At 42.0% G+C, this 18,743-nt stretch overlaps 1 protein-coding gene across 4 annotated transcripts in view; it reads left to right on the top strand.

Moving 5' to 3' along the window:
* Window positions 1–571: 571 nt before the first annotated feature.
* The window catches only part of Smg1 (SMG1 nonsense mediated mRNA decay associated PI3K related kinase), a 94,613-nt gene continuing 76,441 nt past the window's right edge, over window positions 572–18,743 (top strand). For 2 of the 4 annotated variants that reach the window (XM_042671393.1, XM_042671392.1), the window contains exon 1: window positions 572–693. In XM_042671393.1, the coding sequence (XP_042527327.1) occupies window positions 608–693 (86 nt within the window). In that variant the 5' untranslated portion in view covers window positions 572–607. Of the gene's footprint in view, window positions 694–2,338; window positions 2,386–16,975; window positions 17,034–18,743 lie in introns of those variants that run through there. The other 2 variants (XM_042671395.1, XM_042671394.1) reach the window with 2 other exon arrangements.

Here is an 18,743-nt window from a genome sequence, read left to right as displayed (position 1 = left end):
CCCTCCACTCCCGTGATCCCCCGCGTTGGACGAATCTCAGGGCCCCGAGGGAGGTCTGATCGCGGCCCCGCCCCATCAGACCACGCCCACCAGGACACAGGCCCCGCCCCCACCACAAGCCCCCCGCCCCTTCTCCCCAGGCCCGGCGGGCGCCGGCGCCGCCCCTCGTTCCCAGCATGCCGTGCGGCAGCGGCGGCGCGGCGGGCGGAGCCGGGAGGCGGGGAAGCCGTGGCCGTGTGAGCGTGAGGAGCCGCCGCCACCGCCTCCTCCTCCTCGCCGTCCTAGTCCTCCTGGGCCCCGGCGTCGCGGGTCGCGTACGGCTCTGGAAAGAGACGTCGCCTCCCCTTCCTCCGCCTCCCCCTCGCCGCGCCGCTCCCGCCTCCTCGTCCTGCGCTGCGGGCTCAGGCGGAACCCGGAACGGCCGTCGGCCTCCCCCGCCCTCCGCCGCCGCCGCCGCCGCCGCCGCCTCCTCCTCCTCCTCCTCCTCCTCCTCCTCGGCTTCCTTCTCAGCCCCAGGCCGGAGCGCAGTGTCGGCGGCGGCCGGTTCGGGCGGCGACTCGCGCTTCTCCGGGCGGCGGCGCTTGGCCATGTCGTGTCGGGGAAGGTAATGAGCCGCAGAGCCCCGGGGTCTCGGCTGAGCAGCGGCGGCGGCGGCACCAAGTACCCGCGGAGCTGGAATGACTGGCAACCCAGGTGGGTGACCGCGGCCGGCCCGCCGCCGCCGCCTCCGGGCCCTCGGGGGGGGGGCGCCGCCCGAGGCCTCGAGCCGCGGGGCCCGCCGGCGCGGCCTAGGCCCTCCGCCGCCCCGGGGAACCGGGCGCGGCTTCCTGGGTCTCTCCGCGGGCCTGCCCTGGCGGGTCGGCCGGCCGCGGGGGAAGCCAGGCCCGAGTGTCAGCGCCGGGAACCCTGGAGCGCCCTGCCGACACGCCCTGGCTTTTAGGGGTCGGGTGGAAAAAGGAGGCCCTCTCCGCATTTGGGGATCCGAGTTCAAGACCCGCTTGGTGACTCCCGGACTTCCTGGGACCCTCACCCTTCCAGCGTCCCCACGTGGAGGACCTGAACTCCGTTCCCCGCTGGCCCTCCCACGTGCTCATCTTTTTTTAAACCTCGAACTCCCAACTCAGGAACTTTTGACTTTTAGGCCCGGCGCGAGTCGGGCTCGAGAGGAGGTTGTGGGGTTGATGACGGAACGTGTGGAGGGAGGTCGGCTTGTCCTGAACCGATCCTGGGAAACGGAAGTTGGCTCTCCCAAGTGCAGGACAGGTGGACGGACACACCTGGACGCAGAGATCTCCCTGGGCACTCACTCTCTCAAGAGTATTTTTTTCTCTTACTGTGCCGGGTGGGTTTGCTCTCAGGCCGCTTTGGGGCCTGGTTGGATTAGAAGATATTTAGGAGTACTCGGGTTTTTTTTTTCTTTTTTTCTTTCTTTCCCCATTAGGTCAATATAATTTCCAATTGTAGTTTAGGATTGATTTAGTCTTTCCTACTGAGAAAAGACTTGTAACAATCAGAAGAGTATTTGGAATTTAACCCAGCACGTAGGAGAACTTCCTCAGTGTATTTGCATGTATTTTAGGGTTAGTGGATACTGGAAGCTTTCAAACTTGAAAGCATACTTGGAATATAATTGACCACAAACTGGCCACATAAATGTAAAACGCACACACTATAGAATGCTGCTTTGCTTCCTGATGAACTTCTCCTGATTTTCAGCTGTGTATGGGAGTGAAAAATTTCAATTGTAAGATATTAGAATGTTAACTCCCCCCCCTTCCCGCTCCCCCCCCCAATACTGGAGTTTGACTTAAGAGAGGAGAGCTTCCTTACCAGGGAAGCCCTGCCATTCTCCCAGCCTACAGAATCGAAATAATCTTTGAGTGGTGGTGGTGAGGTCTCTTATTTTGTTCAAGTATGCTTCCGTTAGTTTGTGTCTTTTGAGAACTGATATATTTAAATGACTTTAAAAATGAATGCCCCAATCTAGAATTGAGATGTTAATTAGTTCAAAACAGTTGTTTGAAAAGAATGGCTTTGACTTGACCGGTACAGGGTTTTAAATAAATCAGATACAAGTAGTATCTGTGCTGTACATACTTGTTTTCACTTTTATTTAGATGTGTGAAATTTGACTTTAGGCAATTAGTGCATTAGATGATAAACAACTTGGATTTGACCTTTCACACCTCTTTAACAATGGATTTTCTGTTGGTTTTTAGCATTGTGCCAGTATATTGAAGAGAATTTTAGATATCATTGAGAGTGTTACAATACCTTTCCCAAATAGTCCTAGAGCTTTGGGAAATGAAAGTGTAACTGTGCTAAATAAATGTGATAGCAGATTGCCAGCCACATGCTGAGGTCACCTGACTTCATTGCTGAAAGGTATGAAGCAGAATGGCTTAAAAAGTTTAGGAATCTGCATAGGTTATTAATAAATATTCATGTTTCTTTTAGTTGCTTTCTGTCTTGGCTCTGTGAGAGATTATTGGGGGTGGTGCTGGGGGGGAGGATGTAAGGATGTAAGCTTGCTTTGGAGCTCTGTTCTGTAATAGTCTGACCTAACACCCAGGTTAGGTGGGTACTTGTGAGGTGCACCATGAATTTACTTAGTAGAGTGCAGGAAATGCAAATGCTTAATTTTTTCCTGTTGTAGAGAACAGAGAAAGAAGTATGTATGGATGTACTCGATAACCTTGATTTGTTTGTGATGTGCCATAGTTGCTTTGTAAAATGGCCAATAAATAACCCCAGATATTTGCTAAATCTTAATTTTGTGACATTTGGGGTTGTTCCTTCTATTCAGAAAAATGACAGATAACAGAATGGAAGTTGAACTTTCCACTAATTTTTAGGGTTCATCTGAATAGTAAAAAATTCCATTAATTCCCTGATTTTTCAGGGGGCAGGGTGTTCTGTGCTCCTTGATTTGGGATTTTGAGAAAGTGGGTTTTTTTTTTTTAAGCAATCATTTTCAGTTTCTTTTAGCTTTTTTTTTTTTTGCCAGTTGATCAGGAAACTTGACAGTTGACTCAATCATGACCATGAAGACAGGAAATGTTCCAGGTGGCTGACAAGTTTAGTGTTAGAGAAGACAACCTAGCAGGCCCATCTTCCTTTGAAGCACTGCATAACACTGGCTTACAGACCTTAAAAAACAACAACTGTACTTTGAACATTTACGAATGGTTAGGCAAGTGAGTGGTATTCGGTTAGTCAGTTATTACTTACAGTCTGCGGGTTCATCAGACATGGAGTTAATATTTTAGGAGGCAGGCTCATGACTGTAATCCTAGTTACTCAGGAGGCTGAGATTTGAAGATCACCGTTCCAAATCAGCCTGGACAGAAAAGTCTGTGAGTGAGATTCATACCACCAGTTAACCAGCAAAAAGACACAAGTGGAGCTGTGTTTCAAATGGTAGAGTGCCAGCCTTCAGCCTTGATCAAAAAGCTAAGACAACAACATAAGGTTCTGAAATTTTATTTAGTTATTTTTTATTTTTATTTTTTGTCTCTTGTGGGGCTTGAACTCTGGGCCTGGACGCTGTCCCTGAGCTCTTCAGCTCCAGGCTAGCACTCTACCACTTGAGCCACTGAGCCACTTTCGGCTTTTTCTGTTTATTTGGTGCTGAGGAATCGAACCCAAGGAAGGCTCAGAATTTTAAATCTCAGTACTAGCACCCAAAAAATGAAGGTTTTATGATCCTGTGGATACATCTGGTATTTTCATATGGTGGCTTTTTGTTATTTAGGACACCTAACATGTGAAGTTAGTTTGCTTTCTTTTTTTTTCTTTTTGGGTCCGGTCGTGGGGCCTGAACTCTGGGCCTGGGTGCTGTCCCTCAGCTCTTCAGCTCACGGCTAGCACTCTACCACTTGAGCCACAGCGCCACTTCCGGCTTTTTTCTTTTTGCTTATGTGGTGCTGAGGAATCGAACCCAGGGCCTCATGCATGCAAGGCAAGCGCTCTACCACTGAGCCACCTTCCCAGCCCCAGTTTGCTTTCTTTTCTGCCTTAAAAATGTATTTGTCAATAGACAAAGTCTTTTACCTTTCTGATTTTATTTTGAAAAACAATTTATGTACCATTGAAACCTAGAATTAAAGTTAAATGTGTAATATTATACATTTTATTATTATTTTTATTTTTTATTTTTTTGGGTCCGGTCATGGGACCTGAACTCTGGGCCTGGGTGCTGTCCCTCAGCTCTTCAGCTCAAGGCTAGCGCTCTACCACTTGAGCCACCTTCCCAGCCCCTATTATACATTTTAGTATTTCAAAATACATAGATTATTTTGATATAGTAAAAAAAAAAAAGCTCATTCATCAAGAAAGAGAAAGCATTCAGTCCATCAGAAAACAAGTATATTTTATTTCTTGGATTTGTTTAACAGATACATGGGAAGTCTTTTGGTGCCCAAACTTATTTTTACAGTTTTTTTTTTTTTGTTGTTGTTGCTTTTTAGTCCTGGGATTTAAAGGCCTGTGATGCTGGTCAGGTGCTCTAGCACTTGAGCCACTCTAGATTTTCTGGAATGGTCTTGCTCTGTTGTTCATATTGGCCTCAAACTTGAGATCCTTCTGCCTCAGCCTCCCAGATAGCTTGGGTTAGAGGTGAGTACCACAATGCCAAGCTATGTCTAGATTTGATACAACCACATAGTAGAAATAGCTTGCATGTTTAGTAGAACAGAGGTTAGAATTCTCAGTACTTTCTGTGACAGACCAAAAGATGGAAATGTGAAATTGAAAGTCATATATTAAAAGCTAGAATTTATTTTTATTTTTGAGATGGGGTCTTGTTATATAGTCCATATTGGACTTGAACTTAAAGAACTGCTGTCTCAACCAATGGAAGTCTGAGGTTAGAGGTGTGCACTAGTACACCAGACCTTTAGCTAGTTTTTTTTTTTTTTGGAGCCTGTTCTGGGGCATGAACTCAGAGCTGGATCATGAACTCAGAGCTTGAATGCTGTCCCTGAGCTTTTTTTTTTTTTTTGTCGGTTGTGGGGCTTGAACTCTGGGCCTGGGCGCTGTCCCTCAGCTCTTCAGCTGAAGGCGAGTGCTCTACCACTTGAGCTACAGCGCCACTTCCGGTTTTCTGTGTTTTATTGGAGATAAGAGTCTCACGGTCTCTCCTGCCCGGGCTGGCTTTGAACCGCGATCCTCAGATGTCAGCCTCCAGAGTAGCTAGGATTACAGGCGTGAGCCACCAGCGCCCGGCTCCCTGAGCTTTTTTACTCATGCTAGCACTCTGACACTTGAGCCACAACTCTACTTCTGTTTTTTTTGTTTGTTTGTTTTTTTGGGTCCGGTCATGGGGCCTGAACTCGGCCTGGGCGCTGTCCCTCAGCTCTTCAGCTCAAGGCTAGCGCTCTACCACTTGAGCCATAGCGCCACTTCGGGCTTTTTTCTTTTTGCTTATGTGGTGCTGAGGAATTGAACCCAGGGCCTCTGGCATGCAAGGCATGCGCTCTACCACTGAGCCACCTTCCCAGCCCCTACTTCTGGTTTTTTTGGTGGTTAATTGAAGGTAAGAGTCTTCATGGACTTTTCCTGCCTGATCTGGCTTTGAACCTCGATCCTTATACCTCAGCCTCCTGAGTAGCTATGTTTGCAGATGTCAACTACCAGCACCCAGCTTCTAACTAGGTTTTTGAAAGTTTTCTATGAGTAGAGCCCTTTATGAATTTTAATGCCTGATGCACATAGTATGGTGAAATATATAAAGGATATAATTACATGGAGACATATTTCATAGCTATAAGTGGTAACACAAATAGAATGATTACTTTTTTGGGGGGTCGCGGGGCAGGGAGGAGTTAGAGGAGGGAGACTGAGTCTCATTGTGTTTCTTAGGCTCTCCTCCTGCCTCAGCCTCCCAAATACCTGAAACTACAGGCATACACACCACATCGGTACCAGAGATTTTTAAGTTTGATAGTGAGGTGTATAGTCAGTTTTGTCTGTGTTTAATGTTTTAGAAGGAAATTTATGTTTTCATTATAAAATAAAGCATTCCTTATGAAACATTTAGCAATTATATCTTTTTTTAAGCAATTATATCTTTAAGCTAAACATTTTCTCTCCTTCTGTTTTAGTTCTTTGTAAATAGGGAATAGAATTAAACATTTTTTTCTTAAATGACAGAAGATATGTAATACTCTTGAATTAGAAATACTATAAATCAGTGAGAATGTTCTAATCAGGAACTATTGATGTTTTAGAGATGCTTATGACTTCTAAAACCATTCTCACAGAGGTCATAGGCTCATAGGGGAAATGAGGACTTTAAAATAGCAAGGCATCTAAATACTGTATTATAGGTCTTGATATACTTATTATTATTATTTTTTTTGGGTCTGGTCGTGGGGCCTGAACTCTGGGCCTCTGAAGAACCCTCAGTTCTTCAGCTCAAGGCTAGCGCTCTACCACTTGAGCCACAGTGCCACTTCCGGCTTTTATTCTTTTTGCTTATGTGGTGCTGAGAAATCGAACCCAGGGCCTCATGCATGCAAGGCAAGCGCTCTACCACTGAGCCACCTTCCAGCCCTATACTTATTTTTTTTATGCGATCAATAACGTTTAAAATGAGTTAGAAGTGGGAAAGCTCTACAGTTGAGTATGAGAGGAGAATGAATTGGTGTCTACAGCTATGACCATACATTTGTGGAAAAGTCCTAAAAGAAAATAAGGATATGGTAAAGTATAATTTGTCGTTGGCAAAATATTTAAATAAAAATTGATTAGAAGCCTTGGGCACTTGTGAGGAGTAATACAAAATAAGAGGTAAAGCCTGAAGAGTTGGATTAGAACCATATTTGTAAGCTTTGACTTATCTGTAATGGCTTTAGGGAATGATCCATTGCAACTTTACCTAGTAGATGTGGCACAATTTAGGAAGATTAAATCTAGGTTCTTGAAGGATGTGGAGTGAGGAGGAGGAAGGGAGGGACTACAGGAGTAGACAAGAGTGCTACCTAAGAACCTGAGTATTGTATTCTGTTTATAATTCACAGTTCAAATTCAGACAAGTGTCTGGCCAATATGCAAAAAACCCTTCATTTGTTATCTGGTGTTGATTGAGGATGATCACTTAAAGTGATACTTTTTATCTGCTCACACATGAGTTTGCCTTAGGAAACGTACATGGAATGTCACACATAAAATGGAGTGTGATTCATAGTGTCATTTAGGAATATTGAATTCTCACAACTCTTCAGGATTTCTTGCCTTCCCTACCTGGCATTTATAATAGGCACTTTTGCTATCCTAATTACCCAAAATAAATCCCTAGGGTTCCTTTCTTTGGACTCTCCTTTATGATTTACATAAGCTATTTGTTTCATGCCTTCATATTGTCATTATTTTCGTTACCTGTTTTTGGCTTAGTTTTCTCAGAGCTCATTTTACTTTGGGAACTACAAAAATAAAATGTATCTTCACCTACATAGAGATATAAGGGCAAAGATTGCAGAAATATTGTGGTTTAATTCTTGTATAAAATAGTCCAACTTAGGTGTATATATATATAACTTTCCCCTTTACATGTAGAACATTTGCTTACATAGAAATGTTTGCTTTTATGGTATTATTCCTTGCTTGTTTATGTACTTTTCTAAGTTTGCTTCTCTTTTGCACTCCACTGTAATAATTTTTATTTATTTTTTGTCTTTTGTGGGGCTTAACTCTGGGCCTAGGTGCTGTTCCTGAGCCCTTCAGCTCAAGCCACTTTGAGCCACAGTGCCACTTCTGGTTTTCTGGTGGTTAATTGGAGATGAGAGTCTCATGGACTTTCCTGCCAGGGCTGGCTTTGAACCTAGATCCTCAGATCTCAGCCTCCTGAGTGGCTAGGATTACAGGCATGGGCCACCGGTGCCCGGCTGTACTCATTTTGAGACATGTTATATATGTCTTAACTAAGTTTAGTGAATTTTGACAAATATATACACATCTGTACCCAAGAATTCAATCAAGAGACTTCAGGTTGACTTTTCCCCACTCCCCAAAGCTGCAGTGTATGGAGTCTCTGCATAATGTCTTACCATTTATTGCCAGTTTACAGTTAATAAGGATTAATAAACTCATCATCTTCAGTATATTTCTCTCATTTTTCTTTTGCTATAGCATTGCTAATTTACTTAGAGTATCTGAAGCCATTTTCAGGTTTTTGAGTTCAGGAACATGAAGGAGTTCCTCTTGGTGGCTAGGTTTCTTTCTATGAGTTACAGGTTTGTGGGCCCTTTTTACCCTTGTGCTACTTGGCTGTGGCTCTGATCTGCTCTTCATGCTCTTCTGCATCTAAACTTGTCCTTCTTTTGACTCCTAACCCTGCCTTCTGTGATTTGTCTCTCTGCTATATAATTTACAAGGGATCTACAATGAAAAAGAACATGCCCTTTTCACTTTAGTTGTCCGTTTTGTTCCCCAATTAGTTAGATGTTTGAGAGCTGTGATTGGGTCATTTTTCTCTCCTGCTTTTTGTGTCTTATCCAGATGGCACTGCCCAAGCTCATTCCTGCCATAGGGCCTTTGCGTGTGCTGTTCTTGGTGCTACTAAAGATGATTGCCATTCTCAGCTGCTTTTATACTGTCTTGTCCTGTCTTACCCCTCTGTGGGAGAGTAGTCTTCGTAACACTTCATCCCAGGTTTTCTTTCTTTTTTTTTTTTTTTTTAATAATATTGTTTAATTCACTTTTTTTTTTTTTTTTTTTGAGTCCGGTCGTGAGGCCTGAGCTCTGGGCCTGGGTGTTGTCCCTGAGCTCTTCAGCTCAAGGCTAGCACTCTACCACTTGAGCCACAGCGCCACTTCCGGCTTTTTGCTTTTTGCTTATGTGGTGCTGAGGAATCGAACCCAGGGCCTCTGGCTTGCAAGGCAAGCGCTCTACCACTGAGCCACCTTCCCAGCCCCATCCCAGGTTTTCTTGTCTTTTTCTTTTCAGTTCTGTTCTTTTTTTTTTTTTTTTCTGGTGGTGGGACTTGAACTCAAAGCCTGGGCACTATGCTTGAACTTTTCTGTTGAAGACTAGTGCTCTACAGCTCTACTTCCAGTTTTCTGGTGGTTAATTGGAGATAAAAGACTCATGGACTTTCCTCCCTGGGCTGGATTCAAACCACAATCCTTAGATCTCAGCTTCCTAAGTACCCAGAATTACAGGCATGAGCCACCAGTGCCCAGCTCCCAGGTTTTTAAAATAATACCAATAAGCACACATTTTGTGTATTTTCTTCAATAAAAGTATAACCTTCGTATATGTGGATCTCATATAATTCATGTTTTACTTCTATATCCTTCTACCTTACTAATAGAGTTTATGTATCTGGTCTGTATTTGAGTACCTTCTCAAAGAACACATGTATATGCATGCTCATGTACACACACACGTTTGCTATGAGTTGAAATTGTTAAGCAGCAAAAACAATCTAATCTTTATGACTTTGGACACAGGGAGGGCAGGTACAAATGCAATTAAACTGAGAAATGACAGGTTAGAAAGGCAACATGTCCATTACCTAACTTCGATTATAGTTAGAATTTAAGAACTATTACTTTCAGGAATATCAATTGAACGTTGAATTATTTTCTTGCTCCCTAAATTATGTGTCTATACTGTACATAATTTAATTTGATGACAAGAGTAGTGAGGATGCTGGAATCTTGGAAAGGTTGTCCTCTGCCAGTATAGTACTTTGAAGTTCTTGGAGGAGGAGAACCTACATGCATCTACTGAAAAAACCTGGGAAGAGTCATATTACTTTATAAGAGTTTATATGGGGGTGGGGGAAGAGCCAGGTGCTGGTAACTCATGCCTAGCTACACAGGAGGCTGAGATCTGAGGATCCTGGTCCAAAGCTAGCCCAGGCAGGAAAGTCTGTGTTATCTCCTAACAGGGCCTAAGGACAGCTCCCAGGCCCTGAGTTCAAGCCCTAAGACCAACAAAAAAAGGAAAAAAAATTTGTATAGATAACAAATAAGAATGCTGTACGAGGGGCTGGGAAGGTGGCTCAGTGGTAGAGCGCATGCCTTGCATGCCAGAGGCCCTGGGTTCGATTCCTCAGCACCACATAAACAAAAAGAAAAAAACCGGAAGTGGTGCTGTGGCTCAAGTGGTAGAGCGCTAGTCTTGAGCTGAAGAGCTGAGGGACAGCGCCCAAGCCGAGTTCAGGCCCCATGACCGGACCCAAAAAAAACCAAAAAGCAAAAAAAAAACCAAACCAAAAAAAGAATGCTGTGCGATCTTAACTTGTATTATAAACTCAAAATGAGCATGGATGTGCTCTCGCAAGTAACTTCCTAGTTAGAAACTATGTTTTTTTCCCCTCTTTTGCTATAAAAGTTACTTAAGTCACTTGAATTTTGATTAAAATGTATTTAATATAAACTGTAAAAAAAGAATTTGTATGGACTCGCAGGTTAAAAGTGGCTTACTGATGAGCTTAAACTGTTTCATAAGTATCTGAAATCTTAAGGCTAAGTATAAATATCTTGGTAAGTGGCTCCTGCCTTAGCGTGAGGAGCTCGGTTCCCTGGTGCTGAGGGCTACTTCCTAGTCTTCTGGGGAACTACCACACTGTCTTCATTAATTAAGAGAATAGTGAGATTATTCTGAAAACTTTCTTCTTTGCTCAACTAGTTGATTTATGGCATTTTACACCCCCCCCCCCTTGCCAGTCCTAGGGCTTGAAATCAGGGCCTGGGTACTGTCCTTGAGGTTTTTGCTCAAGGCTAGGGTGCCACTTAAGCCACAGCTCCACTTCTGGGAGTGGTTTTTTGGGGGTGGTTAATTGGAGATAAGAGTTTTATAGACTTTCCTGCCTTGGACAGACTTAGAACTTCAGTCCTTAGATCTCAGCCTCCTGAGCAGCTAGATTTACTACAGATATTAGTCACCAGTGCCAGGCTAGCACATTTAGTTTTAAAAGGCAATTGTGTATTTTAAGATTCTTGTTATTTTTTTCAGTGCTGAGGATGGAACCCAGGACTTTGGAGTATGGTAGGCAATTGCTCTATCACTGAGCAATAAACCCAGCCCTAGGATTATTTTTAAAGGGGAGATTTTTAATATGTAGTTAGGGAAACTTACTAACATGTCACTCCTTGGAGGATGTGCATGAATATACTGACTGGTAGAACATTATCAGAAGATCGCCGTAGCTATTATTTGTGTGTTTTCAGGACTTAAAAAAAAAAATGGTTGCACTTTTTTTTTTTCTTTTTGTGTATTGGGGCTTGAACTTAGGCTCCCAGGCTTTAACTTGGCTTCTTTCCCCACCCCACTCCCAGTCTGACTCTCTACCACTAGAGCCACACCTTTGTTGCCTATCATGTACAATTTTTATGTTACTAAAACATCCTTGGGGCTTTCTCCCATGATGGAGGCCCCGTCTGGTTTAGACTCTTCTTAAGCTCTTGTATAATTCAGTGATTCTTAACTTGTGTCCCAAAGGGCTATTTGGCATTAAACTGATATGTGGGAGGGGGTGAATTTTGTAGACTTTCTTTATCTACTTGGGGAGGTCATAGAAAAAGAGGTTTCTTTCAGTTTTGGCAACTTCCCAGGGCAGTGAGATGTTTCTAGAGTACTTTCCAGGACTTGCTGACAAATGTGTGTAGTGCTGCAATTATCACTAGCACTACCAGGCCAAAATATACTTTGCCCATTCAGCTCCTGTGCCCACTGCTGATCTCTCTCCCCTGCCCCTGTACTTGTGTCTTTTCAAGGAAGTCATAAGGTGAGTTTTTTTTTTTTTAAATTTTGGTGGTAAAGCGCCCATAGAATGTACCACTTTACAATTCACAGGTCTTAGGTACATCTGTGATACTGTGCAGTCATCACTACTGTGTAGTTTCAGTAATTTCCCCATCATCCTGTGTGAAAAGCCCTCTGCCAGTAAGCAGTTATTCCCCAGCCTCCCTTTTCCCAGACCCTGGGTATCACAGTCTGTCTGCCCCTCTGAATGTGGGTGCATTCATATAATATGTGTTCTATAGTGTCTGGCTTATTTCTCTTAGTCATCCTGTAGCATGTGTTGATACTTCATTCCATTTATGTATGTATGTATGTATGTGTGTATGTATGTGTGTGCTGGCCTTAGGGCTTGTGCTGAGGACCTGGGCACTGTCCCTGAACTTCTTTTGCTAAAGATTAGTGCTCTACCATTTAAGCCACAGCTCCACTTTCACTTTTTTTGGTGGTTAATTGGAAATAAATCTGACCTGTAGCTTGGGCTGGCTTCAAACCTTGGTTTTCAGATCTCAGCCTCCTGAGAAGCTAGGATACAGGTGTGAGCCACTGGTACGTCATTTCTCTTTTATAACTAAGATTCCATTGTATAGGTACATACTTCCTTCTTGAGCCATTCTTCTTCAATGGACATTTGAGTATCTGAAGTTTGACTTACGTCACTAGGCTTTACGTATAAGTTTCTTTTCTTTTTTTTTTTTTTGCCAGTCATGGGGCCGAACTCTGGGCCTGGGTGCTGTCCCTCAGCTCTTCAGCTCAAGGCTAGCGCTCTATCACTGGAGCCAAGCACTACTTCCAGCTTTTTCTGCTTATGTGGTGCTGAGAAATCGAACCCAGGGCCTCATGCATGCAAGACAAGCAGTCTACCACTGAGCCACCTTCCCAGCCCACGTATAAGTTTCTTTTTGAACACCTGATTTCAATTAGCTTGGACTTATACATACATAGAAGAGTCACTGTGTTATGTAACAGTTCTATGTTACACCTTTTGAATGTGTGAAACTGATTTCTAAAGTATGTATACCATTTTATGTTTCCACCAGTGGTGTATGAGGGCTTTCATTCTTCCATATCCTCACAAAACCTATTGCTGGTTTTTTTTTTTTTTAGGTTTTATATTTAAAGTATGGCTATCTTAGTATCAAGTGGTTTTCCTGGTGGCTTTGATTTGCATTTCCCTAATCACTAATGATGAGTGTTTTTTAATGTGCTATTGGCCATTTATTTGTCTTTTTCCTGTGTAACCCACGCTGGTCACAAACTTGGTTTCTCCTACCTCAGCTTCTCCCTGTGTTGGAATCTCAGATGTATCCTACCACACCTGACTTTGTATCTCTTTGAGAAAGGGCAATTTCTTTTTTTCCCACTTGGTAATTTATTTTTGTTGTTGAGTTGAGTTGAAGGACTTTTTTTTTTTGTTTCGATGATTGTTTCCCTTTTTTTAAACACTTTTTTTGTTGTGAAAATACTGTACAGAGGGGTTACAGTTACATGAGCAAGGTAATGAGTACATTTCTTATCCAGCATTGTTGCCTCCCTCCCACCTCAACTCCCACCCCCCCCCCCACCTAAATTGTAAAGTTCGTTTTTTGACATAGCATCTTGTATTTCTCATTGCAGTGGGTCAATCTGTATCCCTATTTAAACATTTTGTTTTTTCCCCTTCCCCTCCCCAAATTATACCAACATCAAATACAGTGAAAACAGGGGTTATACCATAGGGGGGAGGGATAAAGGAATTTTTTTTTTAATGTTTTGGATGTTAGACTCAAGTGATTTACAAATATTTTTTCTGATTTTGTGAGTTGGCTTTTCACTTCCTTGATGATGTCCTTTGTATGAAAATAAGCTTTAAAATTAATTAATATTAAATGTATTTAAAACAATCAGCATTTAAATATATGGGAGTGCCCCTTTCTCCCTCCCTCCTTCCTCCTCCCTCCCTCCCTCTCTTTTCCTCCCTCTCCCTCCCCTCCCCTCCCCTTTCTCTTTTAAGCTTTCAAAAGTTACACAGAGGAGGATTTTGTTGTTGCATTTCTGCACATGGCTTCTTCTATTTCTAGCCTCTTTGTGTTTAGAAAAGTGACTTTTTTCATTTTGAGCTTTGTAACCCAGGTTGGCCTTGTACTCATATACTACCACTCCCAGCTCCGGAAAATACATCTACAATTATGAGTGAACTAGATTTTGGTTATACAAGTCTTAAAGGACAAACATAAACAGTCTAATTGGATATTGAACCAGTATCATTTTTTAGTTGTCTTCTGCCTTCCTTTCTGCTCTCATGAAATAACCACTATATTAGTTTTTCCCAAAATTTACATGGTGGAAGATCCTCTTATCTTCAATAGTAACACCTCAAGCAAGTGAGCAAATTTCTTTCTTTTTTTTTTTTTCCTTCTTATGTGGTGCTGAGGAATCGATCCCAGGGCCTCATGCATGTAAGGCAAGCACTCTACCACTGAGCCACCTTCCCAGCCCCCAAGTGAGCAAATTGAGTTTGACCTCATGAGAGACACATTTTGGGTGCCACAAGTGTTTGAAGAAGTTGCTAGTAATGGGATTTCTTCTGCAACTATAGAGCTTTTTTGGTGCTGATCCAGGGCTTGAACTCAGGGCCTGGGTCCTGTTCCTGAGTTTTTATGCTCAAGGCTACTGCTCTACCATTTGAGCCATAGCTTCACCTGTAGTGGTTTGGTGATTAATTGGAGATAAGTTTTCACTTTCCTATCCTGGCTGGCTTTGAACTGTGATCTTTAGATCCCAGCTTCCTTAGTAGCTAGGCTTTCAGGCATAAGCCATCAGCACCCATTTTTGTTTTGTGTCCCCCCCCCCCCCCCCGCCCCCGCTTCATGCTGGTCCTGGGCCTTGAACTTGGGGCCTGGGTGCTATCCCTGAACTCTTTTTTTTTTCCCTGAAGGCTAACACTACCACTTGAGCCACAGCCCTTGCTGGCTTTCAACGGTTATCCTCATATCTTAGCCTCCTGAGTAGTTAGAATTATAGATGTGAGCCACTGGCACTTGGCTAAGAGTTGTGTTTTATAGAAGTATTTTTCTTCAGTATGGGTAGAGATGGGACAGAGGTGTGGATGGAGGTGAGTGACTGACCATAGAGTACTGTTTAGTAGAAAACATCGAAAGGTACTATGTAGCAAAATGGAAATACAGGAGCAAAGCAACCAGTTATGTTTAAGGGATTAGGACTTTTTACTGATACTCCATAACTATGACAGCCTGGCTTCCAGCCCTAAATGTTCCTCTCATAAGGTTCATTGCTAGGATTTCTGGTGTGGCCCTCAGCCCCAGATGATAACCAACCTTATTAAATAGGCATGGCATTCCAAGGGCTTAGAGATTACCTTTCAGAAACCACAGGTAAAAGCCACAACTCTCTTTGGGTAATACAAAATTATTTATAATTTTAGAATAAAATTTCTTTTTTTTTCACTGGTATATATTGGCTAATTCAGTTGAGAATTAGATTAAAAATTAAAAATTGGTAACAAGGAACCAATAAATGGGTAAGTAAGATTTGGTATAGAGTCAATACATAGCTAAGGAAATTTCATCAAGAAGTTATATCAACTTAATATTTTAATACTACAAAACTGATAAGTCTCATTTACAATCTTGACACAAAGTAATTGCTTTACTAAATTTGAGCCTAAATTTTCAAGTGAGAAGCATTTTATTTTTTATTTTTTTATTTTTTGGGTCCGGTCGTGGGGCCTGAACTCTGGGGCCTAGGCGCTGTCGCTGTCCCTCAGCTCTTCAGCTCAAGGCTAGCACTCTACCACTTGAGCCACAGCACCACTTCTGGCTTTTTTTCTTTTTGCTTATGTGGTGCTGAGGAATCGAACCCAGGGCCTCAGGCATGCAAGGCAAGCACTCTACCACTGAGCTACCTTCCCAGCCCCCATGAGAAGCATTTTATAATGAAGTCTTTGAGCCTGCAAAATGAAAGTTTTGCACTAGACTCAAAATAGTTCTGTTGATATAGACAAGGCTCAGGCGTATTTTGCCTTTTAACCCTTATGAATGCATATCTGAATCAAGGTGAGTAAGAGATAGTATAGGGATAACCCTGGATTTCTTTTTTAAAGGTAAATAAATTTTCAAATAGTATGAACTTTTACCCCCCTTATTATTATTTTTTGAACTTAGGGCTTTGGGGTTGCTAGGCACAAAGCTTTGCCTCCACAAAAAGTATGAAAAACTCCCCGCATAACCTATAGAGAGTAAATTTATTCCTACTTCATTGGCTTCAGTGCAAATGTCATTACCTAGTTTAGATTCCTTACAAATTAGACCTTCCCACAAGGGTAACATCCCTTGGTAAACTTATGCAAAAACAACTTAAAGCAATATGATGCTTACTCCAGCGGGCACCACTAGGTGTGTTTGCATCAAGTCATTTTGGGTGCTTTAGCTAGATAATTTTTTTTTGAGGCATGATTTCATTTTATTTTATTTTTTTTGGGTCCGGTCGTGGGGCCTGAACTCTGGGCCTGGGCGCTGTCCCTCAGCTCTTCAGTTCAAGGCTAGCGCTCTACCACTTGAGCCACAGCGCTACTTCCGGCTTTTATTCTTTTTGCTTATGTGGTGCTGGGAATCGAACCCAGGGCCTCAGGCATGCAAGGCAAACGCTCTACCACTGAGCCACCTTCCCAGCCCCCTGATTTCATTTTAAAGCTCAGGTTAACTTTGAACTCCCTATGTAACTGAGGCTGGTCTTGAACTCACCATTCTCAGCCTTCTGAGTGCTGGGATTACAGGTGTCCATTACCGTACCTGGCTGGCAAAACTTTCTTTGACTTCACACTTTCTAGAGATTTTTTAAGGGAGGTAGAGGTTGGGATTTGCTTTTTCCAGTGCTCATAAGGATGAAGGATTTGTCATTCAAAACGAATGGCTTTCTAAAAGACTGGGTATATTTTCTTGCTATTTAGTCTAGATAACTAAAATTAGTGCTAATTGTATTTGTATGTGATTTGTATGTTATAGTTATTTCTCTACGGACCCCCAACTTTTTGGTTGTCACTTTAAGCCTTTTTATCTTCTAAGGCATTGAGTGGCTTTTTATCTTATTTTTGCTTAGACATACAAACCCAAGGGGGCCATAGTTAACTAAAAGCACCTAACCCATGAATGATTATTGCTTCATGTTTGAACATGAAATGTTTTAACCCACTGTCTTCACTAATATTGTAACTACTGTCTTACAGATTGACTTGATGCAAAACATCACAAAGGCTCCATATTATACAGTATGCGATTTTTGAGGTATGAGCTTTAGAAACTTACCTCCCATGTGGCATGTACATCAGGCTTTAACTTCAGTTTGATCACTGGGGAAATATATGCATTTCTTCTTTTTTTCTCTTCATCATATTCTCATAGTATTAAAGGGGCTGTGCAAGTATTTTTTGTTGCTTGGATTTTTAGCCTTAACAGATACATTTGGTTTTTATACTAAATTGAGACACTAATTCTGGAGTTGATAGGTTTGACAGCCTTCCTGACTAACCACTTTAACACTGATGCCCACTTTAGAGTTCAGATCTGCATTTTCTGTTTTGATTGCCTCATGCTAAGAGCTCATTTCCCTTCTGTAACAGTTTTTTGATTATTGGACTAGAGTGGTCTTTAGCACTAACAGCCTAACCATTGACTGCTTTCGAGACCCAGGCAGTCTAAATATTATAAAGATAGGGACTTCATGTGAGCACTGAGCCATTTTGTGCTTTTGGGTTCAGAATACATAACGTGAATTCTGGTTGGAAATGTTCTGATCAATTTGTATTAAAATGACTTGGCAACTCTGCTGCTTTTAGGCAGCTCTAAGACAATGGTTCTAAGTGATTTTTTTGCTATATTTTTGAAAACCCCATTTTTTTAAAGCTCAGGATTCATAACTCATGAAATTTAAAAACACTGTATTCTAACCAATTGGGAAGGCAGTTTTGGGGTTTTGTTTAGCTTGAAATCAAATGCATACTAGTTAGAAATTGATTGGTAGCAGTAAATTGCTTAATTTCTTAAGTGAAGATTTTAACATAAGCTGCTATATGTTGAGTGTGAAAACATTTTTGCTCAGGAGCTGCTTATTTATTGTCTGTTGATTGGAAACTGCAGGTTTATTTTGTATTATGTAATAAGTCTTATTATTGTATTATTGTATTGTATTATTGTATTATTGTAATAAGTCTTAATGGACTCTACAAGCTAAATATTTGAGAATTTTTTTATTGGGGGGTGGGGCTGGTACTTGCATTTGCACTCAGGCCCTGGAGCTCCCCCTCCCCCTTTTTTCATGACTGTTCCTCTACCGCTTGAGCTATGCCTCCAATTCCAGCCTTTTCTGATAAATTGGGGTTGAGTCTCAATGACTTTTCTAATCCTCAGATCATAGCCTTCTGTGTAGATAGGACTATAGGTGTGAGGCCCCAACTCCTTGCTTTATTAAGTAATTCTTAATCTTATTTAAGCCTTGTAATCTTACCTGTATGTTAGATAGCTATTATCCCCATTGGCCCAGGAGAAAATCAAGTCCTGGAGACTAAGGCACATGGTACCTATCAGTCCTGGAGCTGGAATTTGAGACCAGATCTTTTCTTAAATGGTATTCTCTGCTGCCTTATGTTCCTACTTTGCCCCCAGAAATGGATAGAAATGTTTTAACTTTTGATAGTATGAATAGAAGGTAACACGTGAATATAATAAAAACATAAAATGAAGACAGGCTTAAATATTGGTAGACTTCAGCTATCTTTGTATATAGATGTGTGTTTTTATTCATTTCCTAATATCTTATTTTTCCAGGTTATATTAGGTGCCATACATATAGGTAACTACAGCAGCCCATAAGTTCTTTCATTCTTTAGTTCTTTTTCAGAAAGTAGTAATATATTATGCTTTATTATAGATGTAGTTTAATATACTCTCTTTCTCTCTCTTTCTCCTTCCTTCCTTCCTTCCTTCCTTCCTTCCTTC

The sequence above is a fragment of the Dipodomys spectabilis genome, unplaced genomic scaffold, assembly GCF_019054845.1.
Source record: "Dipodomys spectabilis isolate Male_0828 unplaced genomic scaffold, ASM1905484v1 ptg000618l, whole genome shotgun sequence".
NCBI classification, from domain to species: Eukaryota; Metazoa; Chordata; class Mammalia; order Rodentia; family Heteromyidae; genus Dipodomys; species Dipodomys spectabilis.
This window is presented reverse-complemented; position numbering and strand designations above follow the sequence as displayed.